Source organism: Ciconia boyciana, chromosome 5 (genome assembly GCF_034638445.1).
Source record: "Ciconia boyciana chromosome 5, ASM3463844v1, whole genome shotgun sequence".
Classification (NCBI taxonomy): Eukaryota; Metazoa; Chordata; class Aves; order Ciconiiformes; family Ciconiidae; genus Ciconia; species Ciconia boyciana.
The window spans coordinates 81,960,741-81,984,334 of NC_132938.1; the positions used below are offsets into that span (position 1 = coordinate 81,960,741).

Sequence of the window (23,594 nt, forward strand, 5' to 3'; positions counted from 1 at the left end):
AAGACCTTTAAGATCATCGAGTCCAACCGTAAACCTAACACCACCAAGACCACCACTACACCATGGCCCTGAGCACCTCATCCAAACGGCTTTTAAATACCTCCAGGGATGGCGACTCAACCACTCCCCTGGGCAGCCTGTTCCAGTGCTTGACAACCCTTTCAGTGAAATAAAATTTCCTAATATCCAGTCTAAATCCAGTCTATACGTACACACGCATTTCTTCTTTTTCAACAAAGGTCTGAGAGAGCCGTGCACTAACTTAGGTAGGGCGTCATCCAGCCAGCGCCAACTTCCCGCTGTATGAACCTCACACGGCTCAGCGACTCACCTAGTCACACTGCGGCCACCTCCGAGGCCCCCGCAACCCCTCCAGGCGGCCCTTTCCAGTGTCCGACCGCCCACACCCCGGGGATTATTTTATTTCTTTATCTCGAACGGCCAATTCCCCACACCGCAGCGCCTGCCAGTCGCCCCGAGCCACCTCAGGCAGGCCCAGCACGGCGGCGTGCCCGCAGCCGGCTGGGGAAGGCGGAGGCCGCGCCGCCCTCCCGGCAGGGCTGCTGAGGCGGGCGGCGGCCTGAGGCGGGCGGCGGCCCGGGGCGGGCGGCGGGAGCGCTCACCTTGGCGGTCGCGTGGGGCGAGGCGCCCTTCTCCAGCAGCAACAGCGCCACCTTCTGGTTGTCGTAATGCGCCGCCACGTGGAGGGGGGTGAGGCCGTTCTGTAAGGGCGGTTACGGCGTTAGGCTGCGCGCGCGGCCGCGGGAGGGAGCCGTTAGTGCGTGAGGTAACGGGCGCCGGCGGGACGGGGACGGGACGGGACGGGACGGGGACGGGGACGGGACGGGACGGAGCGAGGGGCGGAGGGCAAGGCCACAGCAGGCGGCCGGCCGTTAGTGAGGGAGAAGCGGCGGAGGATGGTGAATCTGGGCGGCCTGGCTGCTCGCAGCCGCAGGCCCGCTTTCTGTCTCCCCAGAGCCCACGGTAAGCGGTTCCCACAGCGTGGGGGGAGAACGGGCCTTGGACCCCTGTTTATCCATGAGGATTTTGACAGGTTGGACAGCTTAATGGAACCGGTGCTTCCTGAGCCACGGAAACGTATCTGCCCTCAGAGCTGTGCGCAGCACGCCCTCCTGCCAGAGACCCAAACCGGACACGCTTGGGAGCGCGGTTTCTACAGGTACCGCGTGTAACCATCACTTGGGGGAATGCGACCCTAACAAAGCTGAAGCCACCATGTGAAAGCAGCTGCAGCCTTCTTTCGTGTGCATGTTTCACACCGTTCTTTCCTAAGGAAGAATCCAAAATGCTGCTGACTTTTTTTTCTTTCTCGTCAGTACCTTGCCAGCTGAATCGGGAGAGGCACGACGCTGCAGCAGGAGTTTTGCCACTTCCAGGCTCCCGTATTTGGCCGCCACATGCAAAGGTGTGAATCCCTTCTGAAAAATTCCAGGAGATGAAAAGCAGATGTTTGTGTTAAAGGTCATGCTGACATCTATCTTTTAAGAACTACGTGTTAAACACTTACTCTTCAACCTATATTCTAGCTCGCAGAATCAATAGCCATACCTAGAAAGAGCATCATCTTTTGAAAGCACTTTGAGAAGCCTGAAATACAAGAAAATACTTTCCTTTTTATTATTCTTTCCTATGTACGTGCTGTCAGGCTGGCAGACATTTTATCTGATACAGACTCTGCTAGCAACATACACTCTGTGTGTGGGCAATGAAGGCACGTGTTCAAATTTCTACTCCAAACCAGCTGCACTTTTTAGTTTCATGATGACAGCTTTAGAAATATTTCCTGTATCAATTTTTGCCAGTAACAACGAAACACCAACTAAATTCAGTGAGAAAAGCTCCAAACTTCGTATTCCTCCTTTAGAGTTTGTTGAAAAATGATTTATATTTGGACTCATGTATCCGTACAGTCACAAAGTTCTGCTACAGCCTCTGAACTGCAGCTAAAAAAAAAAAAGTCATGCCTGACTCGGTGGCAGTGCTTTTGGAAACACATTGTGGCAAGACTAAAGATCTTGTCTCTTAAAAAGAGTCCTTTTCTATTTGTTTTAATAATGCTTGTCAGTACAGCATAGGTGTAAGGTCTACGTCAAACTAATATGCTCTTTGCCTGTTCTTTTAATTTAAAAAAAAGTGTTGATAAGGAAAACTCACGGATGCAAGACAGTAGGTGGCAGACTGCACCACTGCCCTGGCAGTAATTCCAGGGAGCTACAATGACCTATTTGCCTGACATGAGTGATGTATAATGTTTATTATCATAATCATCTTGTTCCATTACTCCCACCTCACAAAGAGTTTACGTCAGGGCATCTCAAACATTTCCAGTTCATGAATCACAGGTTTGTAGAGAGATTATCTAGTGGACTACATCTTCTCCTATTCATAATTCTAGAATGTTCCTGCAGAACTAAAGCAATTGCCATAAAGCAATATGGGAAATTAGGAAAGTACTTAGTATATTTTTAGCCATTTGAATGTGATTTAACAGCTGGATAAAAGGAGAACAGGAAGCATTCCCAGTAATCCGTGGATCATAATTTGAAAATTGCTGGTTTAGTCTTCTAAACCCTGGAAGACACCCCATTGTCCAGAAATATGTTTTAAGCTCCAGCTGTAAAATCAGGGGTACTTTTTCAAGACCTAAAATGATAGTGAGAATTAAGTGATTCTCACTTAATCGCGTGCGATACATTTGGAAAAGATATCTTGGCATATAATTCTATTCACAGCTATCTCTTTTCTTACGTGTTCATCACTCTGTTAGGAATCTACTGGTAAACATTTTTGGCTAACAAAGCAATAATGATTCTGCAGACTATTTCTTTTATAACCCCAGACAAAATGGCCTATTGTGTCATATGACACCTCATTTATAGAACCACTGAAAATAGATGCAGCATTAGATGCGACTGGACATATGCTGACTCGTAGGTTTTAGGAACATTCCTTTCAGCTAGCACAGACCAGAATTATTTTACTATTTAAATAAACAAGGTACTGAAGAATAAGCAGGCCTGTTCATAAAGAAAGCAGTGGCGTCATCCCCTTTTCTTTTTTGAGACTGTTGGCCAAAAAGGCCCTACCCATAACACAATGGGAAAGAGAGAAACAAGGACTTCGTGTACATTTTAAACCTGTTGGAACTGTGTATTTATCATGATCTGCATTTGGCTCCCGTGGGAACCAAACTCCCAACTTTAGATGACAGCAAAATATGTCAAAATTTGACTAACTTCTGACACATTACTTCAGTCTATTAGATCGCTGTTGATTAAGTAAGAACAAAACAAGAGACCCAAACTAGTTCAATTTCTCAGCGTGAAACTACATTCTTCACGGAACAGGCATGCGCTGGCATGCAGTGCTCATGCTACTGGAATACAGAGATAAAGCATTTTGTCTTACTTTAGTGGACATGGAGTGCGAGGCACCTGCCTCTAGGAGAACTGATGCGACATCAACTTGTCCCTCTCTGGCAGAGATGTGCAGCGGGGTGTACCCATTAGTTGTTGCAGCATCAGGGTGGGCCATGTGCTGTAGCAGAAGTTGGACGATCTCCGTTTTCCCCAAGCGAGAAGCAATGTGCAGTGGAGTCTGTTCTTCCTACAACTCAAATCGAGTAGATAATTAGCGCAGGTAGAACCACCCTGAACACAATATTCTGGTTAAGCCCAACAGATCTATCTATGCATTTGTCTTGCAAAAAATCATAGGAAATAATAGTACAAAAAAAGGCAGTAACGGAGGGCTCGCGGGTTAATTTTTGTGACGAGCTTCAGCAACGTCTTATTAGAACAGAAAGAACTATGAGGAAAAACATTGTTTTTTCCTTTTATCAAGCAGATAGCGCACATCACTGTGAGCATCACTTGCTCCCCTTTGTGTTCTCAATTTGACAGCTGTAGCTTGCTCTACAAACAGTCCCCTTGGTTTCAAAGTCTGGCACTACCTGCTATCAGAACCTCCGGTGTTTGGTTTTAGGATGTGGCTGTGCACCTCCTTGCTCAGACAGAATAGCTGTTGCTGGTCTGAGTCAGGCACGTTGTACTGGGCCTAGCCAGGATGGAGTTAATTTTCATCACAGCGGCCCGTATGGTGCTCTGTTTTAGATTTCTGACCAAGACAGCGTTGATAACACACCAGTGTTTTAGCTATTGCTGAACAGTGCTTACACAGCACCAGGGCTTTCTGTGTTTATCCCTCTGCCCCCCGAGGGAACAGGCTGGGGGTGGGCAAGAGGTTGGGAGGGGACACAGCCAGGACAGCTGGCCTGAACTGACCGAAGAGATAATCCATAACATCATGCTCAGCAATAAAACTAGGGGCTGAGTTTTTCCAAAGGAGCCGTTGCTCGGAGACTGGCTGGGCATCGGTCTGCTTGTGGGAGGTGGTGAGTGACTGCATTCACATCACTTGTGGCGGGGGGGTGTGTGTGTGTGTGTGTGTGTGTTGGTTTTGTGGGGTTTTTTTTCTTCCTCCTTCACCTATTACACTGTCTTTATCTCATCCCAAGAGATTTTCTCGCTTTCGCCCTTCCAGTTCTCTCCCCCATCCTGCTGCAGGGGCAGTAAGCGATTGACTGAGTGGGGCTGAGCTGCCGGCTGGGGTCAGCCCCCCCCCCCCCCCTTCTCTTTGGAAGATCTACACATAAATAGGTTACTGTTTTCAGAACTGTTTCCAGGTGTGCTTCATATTGAATCAGCAGATCAAATAAAAATGAAATTGCTCCTCCCTAGCTCCTCTGCTTCAGCTATGTTCTTGAGTAAGAGAAAGCAAAAAAAAATTGTAAGCAGAACACCTACCCTGGCTCGGGCATCAACCAGGGCCCCGTTTCTCAGGAGGCAGCGAACTACTTCCACCTGCCCGGCACGTGCCGCCATGTGCAACGCAGTTTCTCCACGCTGCAGAAAAGCAAAAGCGTTTCAGCGTCCTAAACCTCTGTGAAGAAACAGAGCTCCGACGGTGTAAGTTCCACCCACGTGAAGTCGTGCGGAGACCTGCCTTTCCGCTAGCTGAGAATCTGGCTTCAGACCCAGTAACAGGCAGTTCAGAAGGGTGTGTGCATACATGTCGCTGGGCCTGGGTACGCTTTGGTTTGCAAACTCGGTGATCCCAGACAAACGTAATCTCACTACAGAGGGTCAGCATGAAAATCCTGGCTTATAGAAAATTCTGCCATATAGACTCCCCTGGTCACATATGTTCCTCAGCTTTCTACATAACAGTGCATCGGCTTGCATGCCGCACAGGAGAGAGGAGTATATTGAGCCTGTCTCTCTCAAGGGATTGCGAGGCACATGAGCCTCAAGATGGAAGGGGATATTTTTCCAGATGGTCTCTTCCTGCACACTGTGTGGAGCTGGCAGCATTAAAAGGCCTTGCAATGGCTGTGCACAACTGAGCCAGCATATGAAATGTGTAAAATCTGTGCTCAGCAGCGTGGCTTTGTCTGCAGGCTATGGAATGAATCTTGTTTCAAGCCTTTTGTAGCCTACGGAATTTGAAGGAGAATATGAAATTTTGGAAAGCTGACTGGAGTGATGTGGAATTTCGGATCAGGATAATGAAGTACAGATGACACATTCAAAGCATTTACCTTTTGCATAGGTTTGCAAAGGAACACTGAAAGCGAGTATTCCTTGACGATGGTGTTTCTAGCTTAATTTTGCACTGTCCAACATTCTTGGAGTGCACTGTCCTAAAGTGGACTAAAACAGTCCCTGTGCAGCTTGTTGGTATCTGGTACATTAAGTACTGGGCCAGTTCCGCAACCAGGAGCTCTGTATTTATCTGTTATGTTATGACAACACAGCAGGACTGATCACTTCTTTGTGTTAATTGCTCCTTCTCCTTACTCTAGAGCTGGAGTATATTCTCTTGTAAGGCTTTTACCCCCACGACTATCAAGTTAAACTGCAAATGCCAAAATGAGCGCTCTGGTCAAGATCTGTTGCATCAGAATCAGGAATCATGTCTTTTTGTCCTTCATCTAGACGTAGGAAAAGAAGCAGCCTGAGCTTGTCTACTATTATTAACTTCTAATTAAAGCAAACCCTCTTCACCAGGAGTTGATTTTCTTGTCATTTTAAAATTAAGATTGTATTACCAGCTATGACTAGTAAGTAGGCAACAAACAAAATGCCACAGCTCTAGCTACAAATCTTAATAGAGAATTTCATCTATATAAACTTTACTACCTGAAGAATGAGCTGTTTAAAATGTGAATAAGGTTTACATTTCACACACTCTAAAGATCAAATTTCTATAAAGACCCTTTTGTACTTGAATTAGCAAAGCAATTTAGCTTTTGGAAACAGTTAGTAATTCAATGGGGAACTTCAGCTTACCAAGTAAAAGCCAAGACACCTGTGTAGCATAAATTGTAAAGTGTTAAACTTTGCACACAAATGTCCGGTAACACAATACTTTTAATTTATTTAATTCCACAATAAGTTCTTGTTGGCTTTCATATCATCAATAAAGTTTTTATATAAAGATTGCTTCTGTAAAAAAAGTATGAAAGCAGTAAGAGACTTTGTTAAGAAAAGTCTGTTCTAACGATTCAAGCAAACAACTCTGTGTGCTCAACATTTTTACTCGGTTCCACATAAGATTTTTCAAACTGAGAAAAAAATGATGAGTCCCATGTATCTGGATTACTAAGGTTTTGTTGTTGCTTTGTTGTTGGGAACACTTATCTATAACATTATTTACAGGTAGAAAGCTGCTTTCAAAGTGCAGGTGGTCATAAGTTGAATATTTGTTTATACTGACAAATTCAGACAGTAAGATATCTATGAAATACAGCTCAGAAAACTATCATGTTCTTTTTATTGTAATTCTTCGTGGTAACTAGGCTATTGGTATACAAACACTGATTCTTATGGTAAGTCAGGTTCTGCATTTTGTGTTACCTCCCAAAGGTCACATTTTCTAGATTTAAGCACGTTCTTTTGGATTTTCAGTTCTTGGAATTTCCTGTGTAAGAGGAACATCTTGAGTTTAACATTTTTACTTTTTGTTTAATTGTTAGGTTTTAAGCATTTTATACCCTTTCACTGATAACAACTGACACAATTTCGTGGCAGCCAGTGAAGCTATGCAAGCAGAAATTAGAGCCATTTGGACTTACATTTCATCCTTCAGAATGGAAACGCAGTCCTCCCTGTGACTTGGCTCATCGTCAGTTTTGGATGTATTTGGTGAGCTTTGTCTGTTTCTAAGGGAAACTTTACCTGCTCAAGCATTGTGGAAGAATAGATGAAACCACAGATGGCTTACAACGCATATACAATCACCATTTTCTCCTCTTCACTAAAGGTGCTAGAATAATTTGTCCTAAAATGCGATAAAGTCATAAGGTATCATTAAAATGTGACCTTTGGTTGAGCTATGTGGTAGGCCAGACCCTTTTCGGAGGAGGTATTGCACAGATGATTCTAGTCAAAGCCATACTCACAATGTTAGTGACATCGGGAGAGGCTCCGTTCTGCAGCAGAAGGAGGACTATGTTCAAGTGGCCCATAAATGCAGCCACGTGTATTGGTGTGAGGCCCGACTGCGAAACAAAGCAAGAGCAGTTTTACTCCTCTGCACGGGCGTAGGGAAGGGGCTTCTTTGTTTAAATAAAACATAAGTGACAGTGAGGCATGATAGGAGAGAGAAAAAAGGAAGCAAAAAGGGAGAGAGAGAAGGAATGTTTCTTCAGGACATGAAACATTTTTCTACCTCTGTTATAGCCTGGATTGAAGCCCCATATTTCACCAGGAGTTCCATGACTTTGATGCGATTTTTCTTGCAGGCAATGTGCAGTGGAGTAAAACCATTCTGTGCAAAAGACAGTCATGTTAGTTAAAAACATGCAGCTACACTTTCCACACAGCTCCATGCTGGCACACTGGGAGCAGAAGTGTTAGAGTACCAGAAGCAATTGTTCTTTAAGCACAACAGGTTATGAATTACAGACATCTCCCAGTAGTCCGAGGCAGAACAAAGCAGTGCCGCTGCTTTCTTCTCAGGTAGTGGAGAGAAACTGAACGTCCACCTCCAAGAACCAAATACGGACATGCCCGTTCTAACTTTCAAGTGTATGCATGTGCGCATGTATGTATGTGGTTCCGAAGGTTGCACACATATATATGTATGGATGACTTAAAGTGGTTCCCAAGATTGCCTAACGCAAGGAAAATATAGCGATCACTTTGAAATCAGTTGGTGTCTTTTGAAACGTGTAAAGCATATTCTGTAGCTCTCTAGGAAAAGAACAGAGTGCTTCTTCCAGATTCCACCTTATTTTATTTGCCTCTTTAGAATATCTTGTAATCTAAGCATCTATGTGTATTTATTTTTATATTTATGCACCAATCTAGTGTATACTGTATTCATGGTTGGGTGTGTGTGTGCATTCTGTGAGGTATCTTAAATAATCACTACTTCAGCCATGGTTTCACGATAGAAAGTGTTCACTCTAAGTATTTGTGGCCCCCCTTCCTTTATTCCTGCCCTGCTGAGTCATAAAGCATTGTAAGCAAGGTATCAGCCCTCATCTGGACTAAAATTAAATGGGGCAGGGACAGGAATGAAAGGGGGATGTGGAAGGCAACATCTTAAATCAAGATTGCAACCTAGCATTTTGTATGTGAGACAATAGTTTTTGTGTTGTGCTTACCATCAGCACATACTCGTTTCTTTGGAAGCGCTTATTCAGTGAGATTGGGGCCCAAATCAAAGCAATGTCTTAATCCTCTATACTGTACCGTATGCTTTGACTTCAAGCTTTTTTTAGGTACTATTATAGCTAATGCAGGTTAAGTGTGTGCCTAAAGCTAAGCAAACACATTATTCACCATATGTGAACATTTTAGTGAAAAGCACGGGTAACATTTTTAGGTAATGTTGAAAAATTGCTATATTTTCTAATGAAAAGGATCAGTATTGCTAAACAATCAACTAGCAGTAAACAGAACTTATCAGTGAAATCTTAGCTCATGGGAAGAGGCATGTGACAGATTATTCTACAGTCAGCTTCTGTTAAGGGAAATGTTAATTACTAGTTGATTTGAAGGTGCTTTAAAGTACAAATTGAAAAAGCTAAGAACTCATATAGTGCTTGTATCCCCAAATCATTTTGCAAACATTAATAATTATTTCTTTTTAATCTAGCTGAAAATGAATTATTTGTAAAATGTATTCCATCACAGGACTCTGCTGAATATTATTACTACTATTAGCCTTCTCCAATTTCTAAAGAAGGAATCAAAACCATTAGATATTTTACCTCCCGCACAGCATCTCTCGATATATTTCATAGGCAGTTTTACTGTTTCAGAAGTTTCCATATTTTCACTTAATTTTACTGCCTGAGTTGATTTAATTTTGTTGCTTCTATTTAAGTGAGGAACAGTTTGATGGGGGGGAGGAGAAGGCAGAAAAAACGTATCGCTAACAGAAATTACAAGCATCATTTAATATATTAAATACTATAAACACGCCAGAGGCAACAAGTCCCTGATGGGAGAGGAAACAAGAGAGAGGAAAAAAAACAGTCTGGAGGGAAGAGAGCAGAGAGGCAGCAGCCTGAGGGTGTTCTCCTTTCATTTCAGATGTGTCTCTGGGAGGGAGGGAGGGAGAAGGAGGAACAGAAGGTATATTTCTGGTCGTGGAAGGAAAGAAAGAAGATGTGGGGGCTAGCATATAATGTGTATGTGTGGGTAGCTGAGGAAAGTACAGCTAAAGATAATCAGAAGACTGGCAAGAAAAACAAGAAAGGATGAAAACAGCATCGAAAAAGATCAACCAAGTGGACATGATACTGAGAAAGGCAAAACAAGAAAAGCATAAGAAGAGGAAGCAAGAGGGGTTACGGGATTTGTGGGTATAGAGAGGCCAAGAGAAATGAGAGGGCAGAAGAAAAGTGCGTCAATAAAGAGTCAGTTCCAAGGAAGTAAGGGATAGGGGGAGCCTTCATGGAAAAACACAGGGTCATACTGAAGGCAAGAAGCTGGGGAAGACATCAGAGTGGCCTGCGGTGGAAGTTCTACGGAGGCACCGAGTACAGCAGGCAATGGCAGACTTCTTGCCTTGCAGAAGTATCGCAAGTGTTCACAGTCTCTTTCTTTCCCCCACCGAGTGTAATATATTGGTATTTTAACTCCATCCAGCTAACAGTTCATGGGGATGCTTCCTGTTAGAGAAAATTGGAATCTTGTCTGGGTTTGGATAGATTCAAGACTCTTGAAAGCTTTGTATGTTCCCAAAGCCAAATGTGATGTTTTTCTCTCAGTTAGGGGATAATGGTCTGATCAGTGAGTGAAAGGAATCATACCTGTGTTCCTGTAAGCATCAGAAGAACTGTTTTTTTGAAAAGTAAGAGAAGTGGCACCTAATAGAGGGGCATGTCATAATTTGATAAATGCAGAAATATTAGCTTTTTAATGTATTTCTCCATGCCAATTAACTTACTGATTCAGTTGAAAGCTTAGAAGTTATTTGTGTATCATATCAGATAGTATGGAAAACTGAACTATTAATTCAGTAAAATACCAATGCATACGTTAGCATCAGCTAGAAATGGCTCTGATTTTAGGAGCTCTGTAGAGCTTCCAGACCTGATACTACAGCCACTTGCCATGGCACGTGGTCCATGACTAGGCCTAATAATACGAGATACCATACTGGTAACCAGCAGGTGTGAGAACCCCTGTTGTTACTGCAGCTATTTAAGGTGGTTGGAGTTTGTTGACAAGAGTTTTCACTTAGCTTTACTGGTAAGAGCTACTCATCTGCCCTGGATAGCTTTGTTACACGACACAGGTGGGACAGGTTTACCAGGGCACGAGCATTGGGATTTGCTCTCTTGTCCAGAAGGAGTTTGGTGACACGATAGTGGCCGCAGTGTGCGGCCACATGGAGGGCGGTCAGGTAATCCAGCGTGACATCGTCCACGGGAGCTTTGTGCTGCAGTAGGTGTTTGACGCATTCCACGTGGTCCCCCTGGGCCGCCATGTGAAGCGGAGAGAGTCCATTCTGTGGCAAAAGAAAACAGAACAGTAACTTCCAGTAACTCGCACTTAGATCGTGGCACGTATTAGAAGGATGCGATCGTGAGTTTGCAGAGTACCCCCATCACTGAAACAGAGCCGCATCTGAGCTACGGACTGGAAGAAAAACTGAAAAAAGCTACAGCCACCCCTCCCCTTCCAGCAAATACAGGCAAATTTAGAGGAACGTCGTATAACAAACTAAAATCAGAAGTTAATCAAAGCAAAAGAATCTAACGGTCTTGCCTCATGATTTAATAAAACATATCTTGACCTTAAAAGACAGTTCTGGGGATACTCATCATAACACTAAGACATGGGTTATATGTTAATTAGAGGAAAAGCACCTATTTACCCATCATCATATTTATTAAGGAACCTATATTTTTTTCTTTAAGTGTTCAATGGAAAAATAAATTATATTGGCAAACCTGACCCCTGAGCTTCTGGGAAATGATACTTTCAACCACCACCATGGTCGGACCTTTTGTTCAAACCATAACACTTGAAGGGCAGTGGAAGCAGGAGTTTTATAGCCCTGTCTGGCTTTAATAGATCTTTTTGTAAATATTGAAGTCCATGGAAGGTCAACAATTAAGAGGAAAGAGAATTGTTGCTATTAATATGTGTAAAAAGTTGTTTTCAGAAAAAAATAGTTTTACTGTTTACATATTTGTCTGTCTCCAGTTTGGAACCACCTGTTTCAATTGGAAGTTAGAAGAGGAAGTTGCTTTTAAATCTAATTTCATTTTACATGCAATAAGGTACTTAAAAAGCACTGCGTGTTTAAAGATAGACTATAACATATAGACTGGAACAGGTAACTGACTTGGTGTGGTCACACTGACTGTTTGTCACCTGGAAGGAGGGAATTACTCACTGGACAGTTCTGCTCTGCTCAGTCCCCCACACCGTGGGGACGTCTACATGCTGCCACAGCAATGCTGATATTTTGTCCTGACGGGCAACATCTGCCTTTGAATGGCAATAAAACAATTTTTATTTGAAAAATTGCCTTTGAAAAAACAACTGCCTTTGAAAAAACAATTAGGAGAAGCTGCAAGTCACAGGTCTTAGCTTATATGAAGGATCGGAAAATATATACCAGGACTCATCTCAGGAGTGACTGACCCAGCTTTCCCATCTCTGTGTCCTACGGTATTAGCAAGCAACAAAAGTGAAGTGCTTGCAGTAGCGCTGTATATCATGTGTTTAGTCTGATATTATAGAGGGGCAAAGAAGTGTATACTGTTTCATATATTTGGAAAGGATAGTCCCTAATTATGTAAGAAAACCTTATTTTGGATCACTCTACCCATTAACACATTTCCTTTGGGAGAATAGAAATGTTCCTGTCTTCTTCCTTGTCCTTTCAGTGACATTGAAAATTCTGCGGAAAGTTACATAGAGCTGTTAACATATTCGAATAAGACACACACCTTGGTCCGTGCAAGCAGTGGGGCACCTCGTTCCAGGAGCAGCTCCACAACTTGGTCATGTCCACTTCTTGCAGCACAGTGGAGGGGGGTGAGTCCATCCTTCAAGTAAAAGGAGGGAAAACAAATGAGCACATCCCCAACTGTCCATGCTGGCACTCTGAGGAACACCCTTCCAGGAATGCAGCCCCACAAGCATGTAAAAAAGCTCCTTTTTTTTGACTCCTCACTGAAGCTGGCTCCACGACATGAACTTTCATCCCTATTCTTCCTCGCACCAGTAAAGGACACTCGAAGGTTACCATTTCAGAGAGGAAGCCCACTGTGTGTTGAAATCTCTTCTCAAAGAGGATAATGTGAGCATGCATTGCCTCCTGCCCTCCTTCTCCTCTGCACGGCTTTGAGATTGTATTGCCTCTCCCTGGATAACGTGTGCTGGGCCAAGGATGCTCCATTAATCTACCCTTGTCCTTTGGATTGCTTTTGATGCAGGGATGAAACAAGAAATGTTCATACTAGACAATTTACTCTAGAATTTATTTGTTTGTTGTTTTTTTTTTAAACAGGCAGCAGAAGAAGATTTTAAAACAGAGAAAAAGAGAGACACAAACAGAACAAAACCTTTCGTTTTTGAGATTGAGTGGTGAACAAAGAGCTAACAATTCTTTGCTAAAATTGCTGTGAGGCCACCAACTCTGCAATATTTTCTCCGTTGCAGAACGCCACCCTATACCAAAAGACTTGCTCAGGCTACTCAGTAATGATCACAGCAGTGGTAGCAAAAGATGTGTCAATGAAACATTTAGATAAGAGAACGCATTCTAGGTAATGCTGCTACAGTTTGGACTTTTATGCACAGAAATACAGGGAATATGAGGCAAGAAAAATGGTTGCAAAAGAATGTTAGTGCTGAATGACAGAAAAAAGAAAATGCGTATGATACAGAAACCCAAGCTTTCATCTCATTAGACCTCGATATTGTTCAAAAGCATGCGCTCAGAGAAGTCATCAATACTCATTCATCAGAGATAGGTTTATAAGGGTGAAATGGTAATAGTTTTTAATCACAAGAAAAGCCTTCTCCCTTTGAGACACACTGCTCATCTTAGATGAGGTAGATGCTATTATTTTAGGGTGCTGTCTGAAGAATCCAGTAACAGCATGATTAAAAGATTAATATACTGGTCTGAGACAGATTTATTACTGAGAGGTTAAAAAAGTGCCAAAACGCAAGAACATGGCCTTAAGTATGAGTTAGTGACCCTGCTTCATACACAGATACACTGTTTGCCTTGCTGGAGTTTGGAGGGAGTCTGCATCGCTATGTTTTTACTTCTACTACTAATATTTTAAAATTAAAAGTAGACTGCGCAGTGCCATTGCAATTGCAACATCACGGTGGCTATGCAAACATAGCCCTGTAATACTCTACAAAAGGTAGTTCCAAGAAGTAGATCCTCCCTCATCCTCGGTTTCGGAAGCACAGAGCACCTTTCTGAGTTAGCAGTGCAACGAAGCTCCGCTGCAGGGAGGAAGGGAAGGCTGCAGGGAGGAATTTTTCTCCCTTACTTATCTACTGTTTCCAGACATTTTTCAGAAACATGTGAAGGGGTTAGGTGTGCCTTGACGCTCACTATCTCAGGGGCAGAGGCATCACTAAATCCAAGGAAGCTTTGCAATGAAATTCAACAGATGCAAGATCAAACCCGCAAACAGAATTCAAGGCTGTTCAGCACCTGGCAGATTGGGTCAATATAAAAGAATTGGGTGTAATGAGCTTATGTGGGGTTTTTTTTCTGCGCTGAAACTTCAGAGTCCCCTAAATCAAGTCTTTATATGCCCAACTGAGGTATATTTTCATCTTTCTGCCAGAGAGATGAAAGAGAGAACACATAATTCCTATTAGCATTACTAAGGTGAGAATATATCCCAAATGTATTTCTAGGAAAGGTATTTATTTGGTATTTCTTTCCAGTTTCTGGCCTTCTGCGCTCTACATTTTTAATCAACGTGGGAGGTTCACTTTCCCTATCTGCATAGTGACTTTGATGTTATTCTATTTAATAGAACAGCAAAAGAAAGGTAGAATTGTGTGAACCCTTGAAAAAACAGGACAAATGCCCAGAGGGAGAAAAAAGAAGAAAAATACAAGCTATGAAACACATCAACTCCACAAGAAAGTCTAGCTAAAACAAAAATAAGAACTAAATCATTAAAAAGCATGATTTCTCCTCTGTTCTTATCTATAATTCCCTCTAAAAGTAGAGATAAAAATTTGCTACCTATCCTATTCTATCCTGTCATAGCTTTTATAAATGCATCATCGTCATTTACTATCTGTGCACTTTCCAGTAGGGGAATGAAGCAATATGCTTTGCGGCCTTCCCATATAACCCTTTTCTCTTCCCTCTTTCTGCCCTGGGGAAAACAGCATGTATATTTTAAAATTGTTGCATATTTAGTACTTTAGATTCTGGTTTTGCTTATATGTTTTCTTCAAAGATGAGGGAAATTGCAAAGAGAGAGCTGTTGTAGTGGAAGAATTAGTACATAATACAATGAGGACAAACTGACATTAGCCAACATCAAGAGACACACGGGTGTACCAGATTAGTCCTCTTCTGCACCATTATCTATTTGCAATGAACCTCAGTGCTCTGAAAGCTATTGCAGGAGTTTGCCTATGTACCTTTTTAATCATTCCATTGCCAATCGGTACACCATGTAAACTGAAGCACACATGCTGACCAAAATATCAAACACATCATTTGACAGGACATACAACACTGGGTCGAAGAGGCACAGACTTTGAAGCACAGATAATGGATATCCCCTAAACACAAAGGCTGCCATGCCAGGAAACAAGAAATTCAGCAATTTTATATTTTAAGGAGCCCAATATTTATTTCCTCATCCCAAATAGTACATAATGGACAGCTAAATGTTTTCATCTTCCAAGTGACATCCTGCACCTGGTCTTCTGTTGTTCCCCTACGTGGAACTCTCCTAGTTCATGCTTTGCAATGTAACTGACAGCTGGGTCACTGTTAGAAATGACACTACAATCCTCTCCGTATGTATGGAAGCCAGGAAATTCCATCACTCCTAATTTCCTCTTAAATGGCTCTCAAAATAGAAGGTAAATTTTTGCCTTTTTTTCTTGAAAGTCAATCACTGGTCATTTTTTAACCTGCAAAATTAATTCTGAATTCTCTGCATGACTCCTAACTGCCAGGCTCAGGAAGATAAATTATTGGGTCATTTCACAGTGATTAAAATGCTTTACTTCAGCTTACCAGAGAGACTGAGATAAAAAGAAGCTGTGCTTACGAGAGATTCTTAATGGGAGATGATATGGGCAGCACCTTTACAGAAGGACAGGAGCGCACGTTCAATGCTCGTTCGAACGAAGACTGATGACAGCACATGAACATCAAAGGCCAAATTATCAAAGAATTCCTCTTAACTGCAGCTGCATATTCTCATTTTTATAAGGGTGAAGTAAAATTTTAGCATTCTGTATGTTAGACGTGCAAAATTGTCTACATTTTCTCGACAAATAAAGGCCTTTTCATTTGTTCATTTTTCATTACTACTAAACCTCATCTCTTTAAAAATGAACAAGGCAAGTCTCCCTCTTGCTCTAAGCTCTCAGAGTCTTGGCATAATTAAACACGCTCTAAAGTATTCCTCCAGGTCTGCCATTCAAAGTACAAATTTTAAAAAGACAGCAAAAAATGTACCATGCATTTGCTTGAGTAGTGAGATATTAACTTAAATAACTCTAAATAATAGTCACTATCTGTATAGCTTGCTTAGATAATCTGTACAACATCCCTTCCCGCTCCCTTGTAAACATTATATGAGTCCACTAAATTTTTTATATCAAGTATCTGCATTGTGATTAGATATTTATGATCTGGCATTGCTTTAGGAATGGCAAGAACTGCCAATGAATTATTAGTGCTCTGTGCATGTGTGAAGACTAGGAGAAAATGTCACAGCAGCATTACTGCAGGAAAAAACCGCTGTAAACATAGTGTGGTGCCAAGACAGGGTTAGGATCCTGCTACAAGGCTTTATGGTAGGAAACCCACTACCACGTGAAAATAGCAGAGCCGTGCCTGTTTCGTCAGGATGCATATATACAAAAGGAGACATTATTACAAATAATTCTCAGTAGGTTCCCAGAATGAGTGCTAAGGGGTGTCTGAAGCACACTCACCACAAAAAACCCAACCCAACCCAAAACAAAAAAATCCGAGTTCCACCCCCCACAGCTTCCTTCCTTTTCTTTTCCCATTGGTATCGTACATCTCTGTGACCGACCTTCTACTTCTTTCAGCTCCAGCTGAGCCTCCTTTCTTTTCCGTGGCCCTTCTCCAACCCAAATGGCATACCAGACTTTCTCCCCACCATTATCACGTCTACTCCCCTCTCCAGCTCCAGCTGCCACGCTCCAGGCACACAACATGTTTACTCTCCCACACAATAAGCTTTCCATTCCAAGACTAGATGCTCTGTTTCATTCCAGGGATTTTTTTCAACTGTAAATATTCTGGACAAGAGCCTGCAAGAGGAGTCTACAGCAAAGTCCCAGAGCAAGAAAAATTTCATTTCGATGTTGGCAAGATTCAATAGAATGAACACAAAATGTGTGGCAACTTCAGCGTTTGAGACAGGTGAACGTGTTCCTCCCCCCCTTCTAAGGGTGTTTGCATAGTCCCACAAAAATGGAAATACCCAGAAGGTGACAAAAGCCTGTGACTAACACTATTTTAAAAGTAAAAAAAGCATACAAAAACTAAAAAAGCCTCACATTCTTGTTCTTTTTTTTTCCTATACAATTGATAGAGAGATGATAAAAATAGAGATATTACAAAAACTGCATTCATAAAGAATACTCCTAAAACCCTTTATAGTCTGTAACATTTCAATATCCCGCACATCCTTACTGTTACTATTCCATTATATCAGAATATATTTTTTTAATAGAAATATTTTGGCCATGCTGAAATTGCTCTGCTTTTAAATGCTTAAAATAACCCTCCCTGCAATAATCCTTACTGTGTTTCAGGAAGGCTGTAAATGCTTTCCTTCTCTCAACATGAGAATCGATAGTGTCACATGACCCCATGACATCGATTTAATCATAAACTGAACTTTCCACCATCTTTTAGAGAACAAGTTTCTGCATGCTGATTCCTAGCCACAGTCTGCACAATTGCTTCTGAAACCCAACTCCACTGGCCTACCGTCGGAAGTTGTACAGGTCAGAAGTTTAGCTAAATTCTAAAATTTTAAACAAACATGTCATTGAAGTTCTTATTCAGGGAAACTTGTAGAGAATATAGGTTTGACTAAGATTTTAAATATGAAATGTTTTAGCATAAGAAATTTTACCCATTAATTACTTAGCAAAAAAACCTCCAGATAAGGCTTGTATGTAAATAGAAGTAGCACAAACATAGATACAACAGACAGTACTAATAAAAGTATCCTATTAATATCATCGGGAATGGAGTTTACATTTTTGCTTTAGCTACAATATAAAAGAGAAATTAAATTCCACGTTTTACAAACTTATTTAGTAGTTAGTTGAGAAAAATGGTAAAACTTGCCCAAAAAATTTTAGTAAAATATTATTTTAAAATATATAAAGGTAGCAAGCAGATTTACTGGCAATTCTACATCTTTATACTCCAGTGAGAAACACCATAAAATTTCAGCAAATATATTATGAAATGTGTAGAAAATAAAAATATGCAATTCCTGCAGTAAGCAGGTCTTTCCTCTGACATGCAACATTAACTATGGAACAGTAGGACACATGCATAATTTACTCCCTTTGAAGAACGTACATTTTAATTTATTTTTTTAGACCATACAGGGGCTCCTAATGGATCATTCCAATGAAACATTTTCAAACATACAAAGATTTCACAAATTAACTCTGCAAAACTCAAGTACTGAGGCTCATCTAAAATCTGTTACAGTAAGTTTTTGCATCTTAATTTATGCATCATCAGATGTCATGTAATGAAGCAAGTTAAAAATAAACTGAATGAAAGCAATGAGTACTTTTTTTAACCAAAGAGCTTATTTTGATGTGGTATGGAGACCAAGAATAAAAGCCCAAGCTATCCGGCAATGAAATATCCTAGTACGTTTAATTCCACTGTTTTTCAGTGAATCTGACCTACTGGAAGAATGCAGGTGTTCCTCAGAAGAAATGAAAAGGCGAGTATGGAAAGGCAAGCATGTTAGTACCGAGGTGGAGGAGGCGGAAGTCTGTCCTTGAAAGTACAAAACACACGTATGCATGGCATGCAACACACAACCTACCTCTTCAATACCCTACATACTCACGGCCATAGCAAAGCACACAAGGCATGCGGACAAAGCAAAGGGAAAAGAAAAAGACACCGAGACGATATAAACAGCTGGCATGAAGACAAGATCACGCCACAGAGACACTGACGGCAAAACCAAAGCTCTGGAATCTTCCCCACTGCGAAGTACGCGCAGCCAACCACCACCGTGTGCCTTTGAGCAGGGAGAAGGCAGAAGATGAAAGCAAGAGGAAGCTGCTGAGCCTGTGCAAACTGGGATGCGTGTGCTTTAGGATACCTTTACGGGTTTTCACTGGTATCTTTGTGCTGACAGTTTTTGAGCTAATGTAGCAGCTGACAAAGGGCAGGAAGCCCAGACAATGAGAAGAGTCTAAAATTAGGACCTTCCGCCTACGTTGGGCAAAGTCCTGTTCTTCCAGTTTCATTCACAACTGCACATCAATCTTTGCGGGTGAGCGGGGAAGGGAATACACCTTGACCTTTTAAAATCCAGGACGTCCTTTACAATAATCTGTGCCAAATTGTCTAAAACAAGTATCTAAATACTGAACAGGAAATAGGTGAATTCAATACCACCATTCCACAGGCCAAATGGACCATTTCTGTATGACTTATCTGCAGTGTACTACTACCATTTCATGCCTCTTTACCATGAGATTTTAGGCACTTATTGTGGAAATTTTAACCAGGGATGATTTACTGCACGCCTTCATGAGAGGCAGCATTTTCCATCATCAGTAGTTTTAAAAAAAAAAAAAAAAAAAAAGAGCAAGAGAAACATAATTTCATAAATAATCAGAAATCAAAATCATAATCACGTATAGAGTTACACGATAATCACGATTGTCTTCCTAGCTTATGAAGCAACAAACGGTTGATGTAATTAATATCAAAGTAACTGCAGAGGCTGAATCATCCACAAGGGTAGTTGACTGCAATATCCTCTACCTTCCTACCTTATGAAACAAGCACTCTTACGTCCAGCTCTAAACTCTGTGTTCTAAAACACCCTCTATTACTTGGAGATATAATTTTGCAGATCAGTGCTTAAAAACCAGCAGCTTTCAAGAACGAGTGCTGTTCAGTTCGCATAAATGACCACATTTTCCTAGGTGACTCCAAAATCCCATTTGAAGTAATGAACCTTGCCCATACAAATTTATGGGTTTTTCTTTTGTCCTGAATGACTGCAAAATCACCCATAAATAAAGAGCACAATATTGATGTGGCGTTTCAACAGGACGACTGGGAGGAGGAAGCCAGTGAGAGTCACCGAATTCTCTGTGGTTAGTCTGGGGAAGTGGCTGCTGGCACAGAGTAGGTTACGTGTTCCCATTACTGACTCTTCAGGAAAAAGGGACTGCCAGCCCACTACAGCAGTTTTCATCAGGCATACTATGACTGGCCCAGACCTTTAGGAGGCAGGGGACTGAAAGGCTTAGCCGAGTCCAGACCCTTCACTTCCCATTGCTGTGCAGCAGGCATGTTCTTGTGTCACGTGAAGTTGGACCAACTAACAGGCTTGTTTCCGCAAAAAGATCTGTTTCTTGTATGATGTAGGTAGATTATACAGGAGACTAAAGGAAATAGTATTTCTGCCTCCTGCTATTGCCAATACTTGTCATTCTTTAGTCTGATACCATAGAAAACAGTCTACATAAAACAAGTAACAATCTGAAAACCACAGGTAGGATTCTGAATTAAAAAAAAAATAAAAATAAAAAGGTACAAAAATATTTCTTTATAAATCATTTTTGGAGTCACAATTTAAATTTGGTCCAAGTTTCAAATAGAGTACACTTGTGAGGAGGCAATGTTTAACATTTTTGGAGCGGTGTTCAGCAGAATTTATTTTTTTGGGGGAGGGGAGTCATTTATAACACCCACCTGCATCTAATGTCTCACTTTAAGAACAGAGCACAAGACACAATTACTGAAGCTGAATTCCTAGCTATGAATATTGGTGTTCCCAGTCTCTGGCTTAAAAAACAAACAAACAAACAAACAAACAACAAAACCAAAACCAAGCAAGCAAAAAATCCCAATCCATTCCCCAAAAGGGACAACATCATATTCAGGGAATAGAAAGACTCACCCTGGTTTTGGCATCGATCTGCCCTCCGCGATCCAACAAGAGCTTCACCATGTTTGTGTTTCCCCTTTTGGAAGCCACATGCAGTGGGGTGATTCCATTCTACACCATGAAAAGAACAAACAATGAGCATGATGGATTTGAAGGTGTATAATGGTGGTGAATTTGTGTTCGGATCACAAAAAATGAGACCATCACATTGTAGAGAATAAACAAAAATGTACTTGAGCATCAGAGCTAGGCACACACCATATAAGCTAGAGTTAGTAATTCCTTTCTAAGCAAAAACCTTTATTCATTGTTTGGGGTTTTTTAATAAATGAAGAAGCGCATCTGCCAAAGCAGCAAACATCACAGTCCCAGAGTCAGACAAATAAACGAACATATATCAGAGCCCCAATGAGTCAATATTCACAAAACACTGACGCTTTTAAATCATTGCAACATACACAGAGGGCACAAATGCGTGACTCCTACACAAAGGAACCTTCTTAGTGTAATGCTAATAGCGTGAAGGAGTAGGTCCTGTTTAGGCTGAAAGTCCTTGCAAACGCTTTGGGCGAGGAAAGAGGTAATCTTAGCAGCTATTCCAGATTGGCAACAGGAGGAAGTCAGTCTGAAAGGCAGAACCCTAAAGTAATTCAGAGTGTGTCTGGCAAAATTAAACAGACAACTCGTGATCCGGTAGCTCTGTTGAGGTACAGATTGCCAGAGGTTTTCACGGCACCAGATGCTGCGCTTCAAACTACGTAACGTACAACAGCAAAGAGACCCTATTATGTAGCTCTGCAGTTGTTTACCGTAGAAGAGTAGTCATAATTAATTAGTACTTTTATTGTTGCATTTATAGAATGGCAATATACCTTACTTTACTTTTTAAAAATATGTTTATATGTGAAAATACCAAATTCAAGTAGTATAGTAAATACTGGATAAGCCAATAAATCCTACATATATTTCTGGAGTATGTCTAACTGACAGAAAAGCTGAAGTGAGTTGACACATTATGAGAATATCAGCTTTCTGGAGCTAGTCAAAGGAGCCTGCTTCCTTCAGCTGGGAATACTGGTCGCTACTCAACTCCCAAGGACTCTAGTGCATTGCATGGAGGCAACCTTTAAGAATTACTGCAAAAAAAGACATCTTTGAACACAACAGAATTTCAGCATTACTTTGCTCCTCACTTACTCTTGACTAAGAATTACACAAAGAAACACTCCCACTTCTGTAGGCCATTACAACTAAGAAGAGAAAGAAATTCCTCCGTACCCTTGCTGTGAAATCGACTGCAGCTCCTCGGTTTAGCAGAAGCGTTGCCACATTGACATTTCCATAGTGCGCGGCTATGTGCAAAGGCGTAAAGCCACTCTACAAAGGGAAACAGCCCTCATTATAGAAATCATTTTATACAAGATAATCAACTTAACTAGAACTTGATTTTAAAAGCTGCTGGCAAACAAATGTATCGTGTCGATTTTATGCAGTTCACCTATAATACAGCACAGCCTTTCAGTTGTGCAGAGCACAGGTTTCATGTGAGAGGTTATCAAAAGTGCTTCATTCTTTCATTCTCCAATTCAGTCTTCTGAATCAGTGGCCAATAAGAAGAGTAGCTTTCATCACAGAACAGATATTAATATATTAGCCATTCTTAAAGAAAATAAAGCAAGTTTCCTTCTTACAATTCGGAAGCAACATGAGTCTTTTGGGCTGCATCTGTTTACTGGTTTTGGATAAATGACCACCAAAGTTGTTGGACTCTTATTTTACTGCTTAGAATTAGAAATATTGCCAACATATTTCCTTCCTTCTTTTTTTTTTTTTTTTTTTGGAAAAAGCAGCGGTTCTTCAATATGTAAGCCAATAATTTGGTGTACATGAGAAACTACTTAGTAGCATAGTATAAGAGTCATAATTATTTATATTTATATACAATTTGGATCTCAAAGGATCTGAATAATCTTTGCCATCTATACATCAGAAAAAACACAATTTACATATTGCCTGTTGAACACTAGAAGGTGAAACCTGCTTCAGCTACAAGACATAGAATTGCTTGACAACAACATAAAAAACGATTAATTTTTCAGAAACTAGGACACAGAGCGAGCTTTTAGTCTCATAAGTAATTCAAGTAGAAAGGACCTTGCTTTTGAGGTTTCCCTGAAGAGCTTTACTCTGATTTGATCAGATCTTAAAGTTAGTTATGGAAAGAGAGAAATACTTTTCGCTTCTAGACTATACCATATTTTCAACAAGGTTTCATTTCTTTCAGTGTTCAAATCATCATTTTAAACTGCTTATGGAACAAAGCAAGGTAGGCAGATGTTGCACTCTGAAATCAACTTTATTCCCAAGAGACAGAGCAATCAGCCCACAATTTTACCCTAATTCCATTTACTTCCTCGTCAGCCCACACGTGATCCCGGTCAAAGTACAGTCAAACACTCATTAAATTCATAGTCTTCTTGCTGTGATAAATTACCAGGGAAATGTCTACTGAGGGTATGAGGCACACAAATACGATACTGCGTTAAGCTATAGATTGAATGCATAGTGCATTAACAACTACCTTCTTGCGGACGCATGTTTGCCTGGTGACAAACGCAAGGTACTGAGAAGTAACGTAACGGCCAGTGAAGGAGAGGTA

At 41.3% G+C, this 23,594-nt stretch overlaps 1 protein-coding gene and 1 long non-coding RNA gene across 15 annotated transcripts in view; one reads left to right on the top strand and one right to left on the bottom strand.

Annotated features, from left to right (window-relative positions):
- Nucleotides 1-23,594, bottom strand: part of ANK2 (ankyrin 2) — a 258,299-nt gene that overhangs the window by 100,484 nt on the left and 134,221 nt on the right. For 9 of the 13 annotated variants that reach the window (XM_072861199.1, XM_072861194.1, XM_072861188.1 and 6 more), the window contains 10 exons: nucleotides 22,214-22,312; nucleotides 20,948-21,046; nucleotides 12,503-12,601; nucleotides 10,852-11,049; nucleotides 7,753-7,851; nucleotides 7,484-7,582; nucleotides 4,827-4,925; nucleotides 3,430-3,627; nucleotides 1,341-1,439; nucleotides 624-722 (listed from right to left, as the gene is read on the bottom strand). In XM_072861199.1, coding sequence (XP_072717300.1) covers nucleotides 624-722; nucleotides 1,341-1,439; nucleotides 3,430-3,627; nucleotides 4,827-4,925; nucleotides 7,484-7,582; nucleotides 7,753-7,851; nucleotides 10,852-11,049; nucleotides 12,503-12,601; nucleotides 20,948-21,046; nucleotides 22,214-22,312 — 1,188 coding nt within the window. The remainder of the gene's footprint in view (nucleotides 1-623; nucleotides 723-1,340; nucleotides 1,440-3,429; nucleotides 3,628-4,826; nucleotides 4,926-7,483; nucleotides 7,583-7,752; nucleotides 7,852-10,851; nucleotides 11,050-12,502; nucleotides 12,602-20,947; nucleotides 21,047-22,213; nucleotides 22,313-23,594) is intronic. The other 4 variants (XM_072861198.1, XM_072861197.1, XM_072861193.1 and 1 more) reach the window with 1 other exon arrangement.
- Nucleotides 660-4,958, top strand: LOC140651586 (uncharacterized). 2 transcript variants are annotated; one of them, XR_012042447.1, is made up of 3 exons: nucleotides 660-787; nucleotides 1,055-1,180; nucleotides 1,338-4,958. It is a non-coding gene; the product is annotated as an uncharacterized lncRNA (long non-coding RNA). The 2 variants fall into 2 exon arrangements; XR_012042446.1 differs by lacking the exon at nucleotides 660-787 and adding an exon at nucleotides 859-984.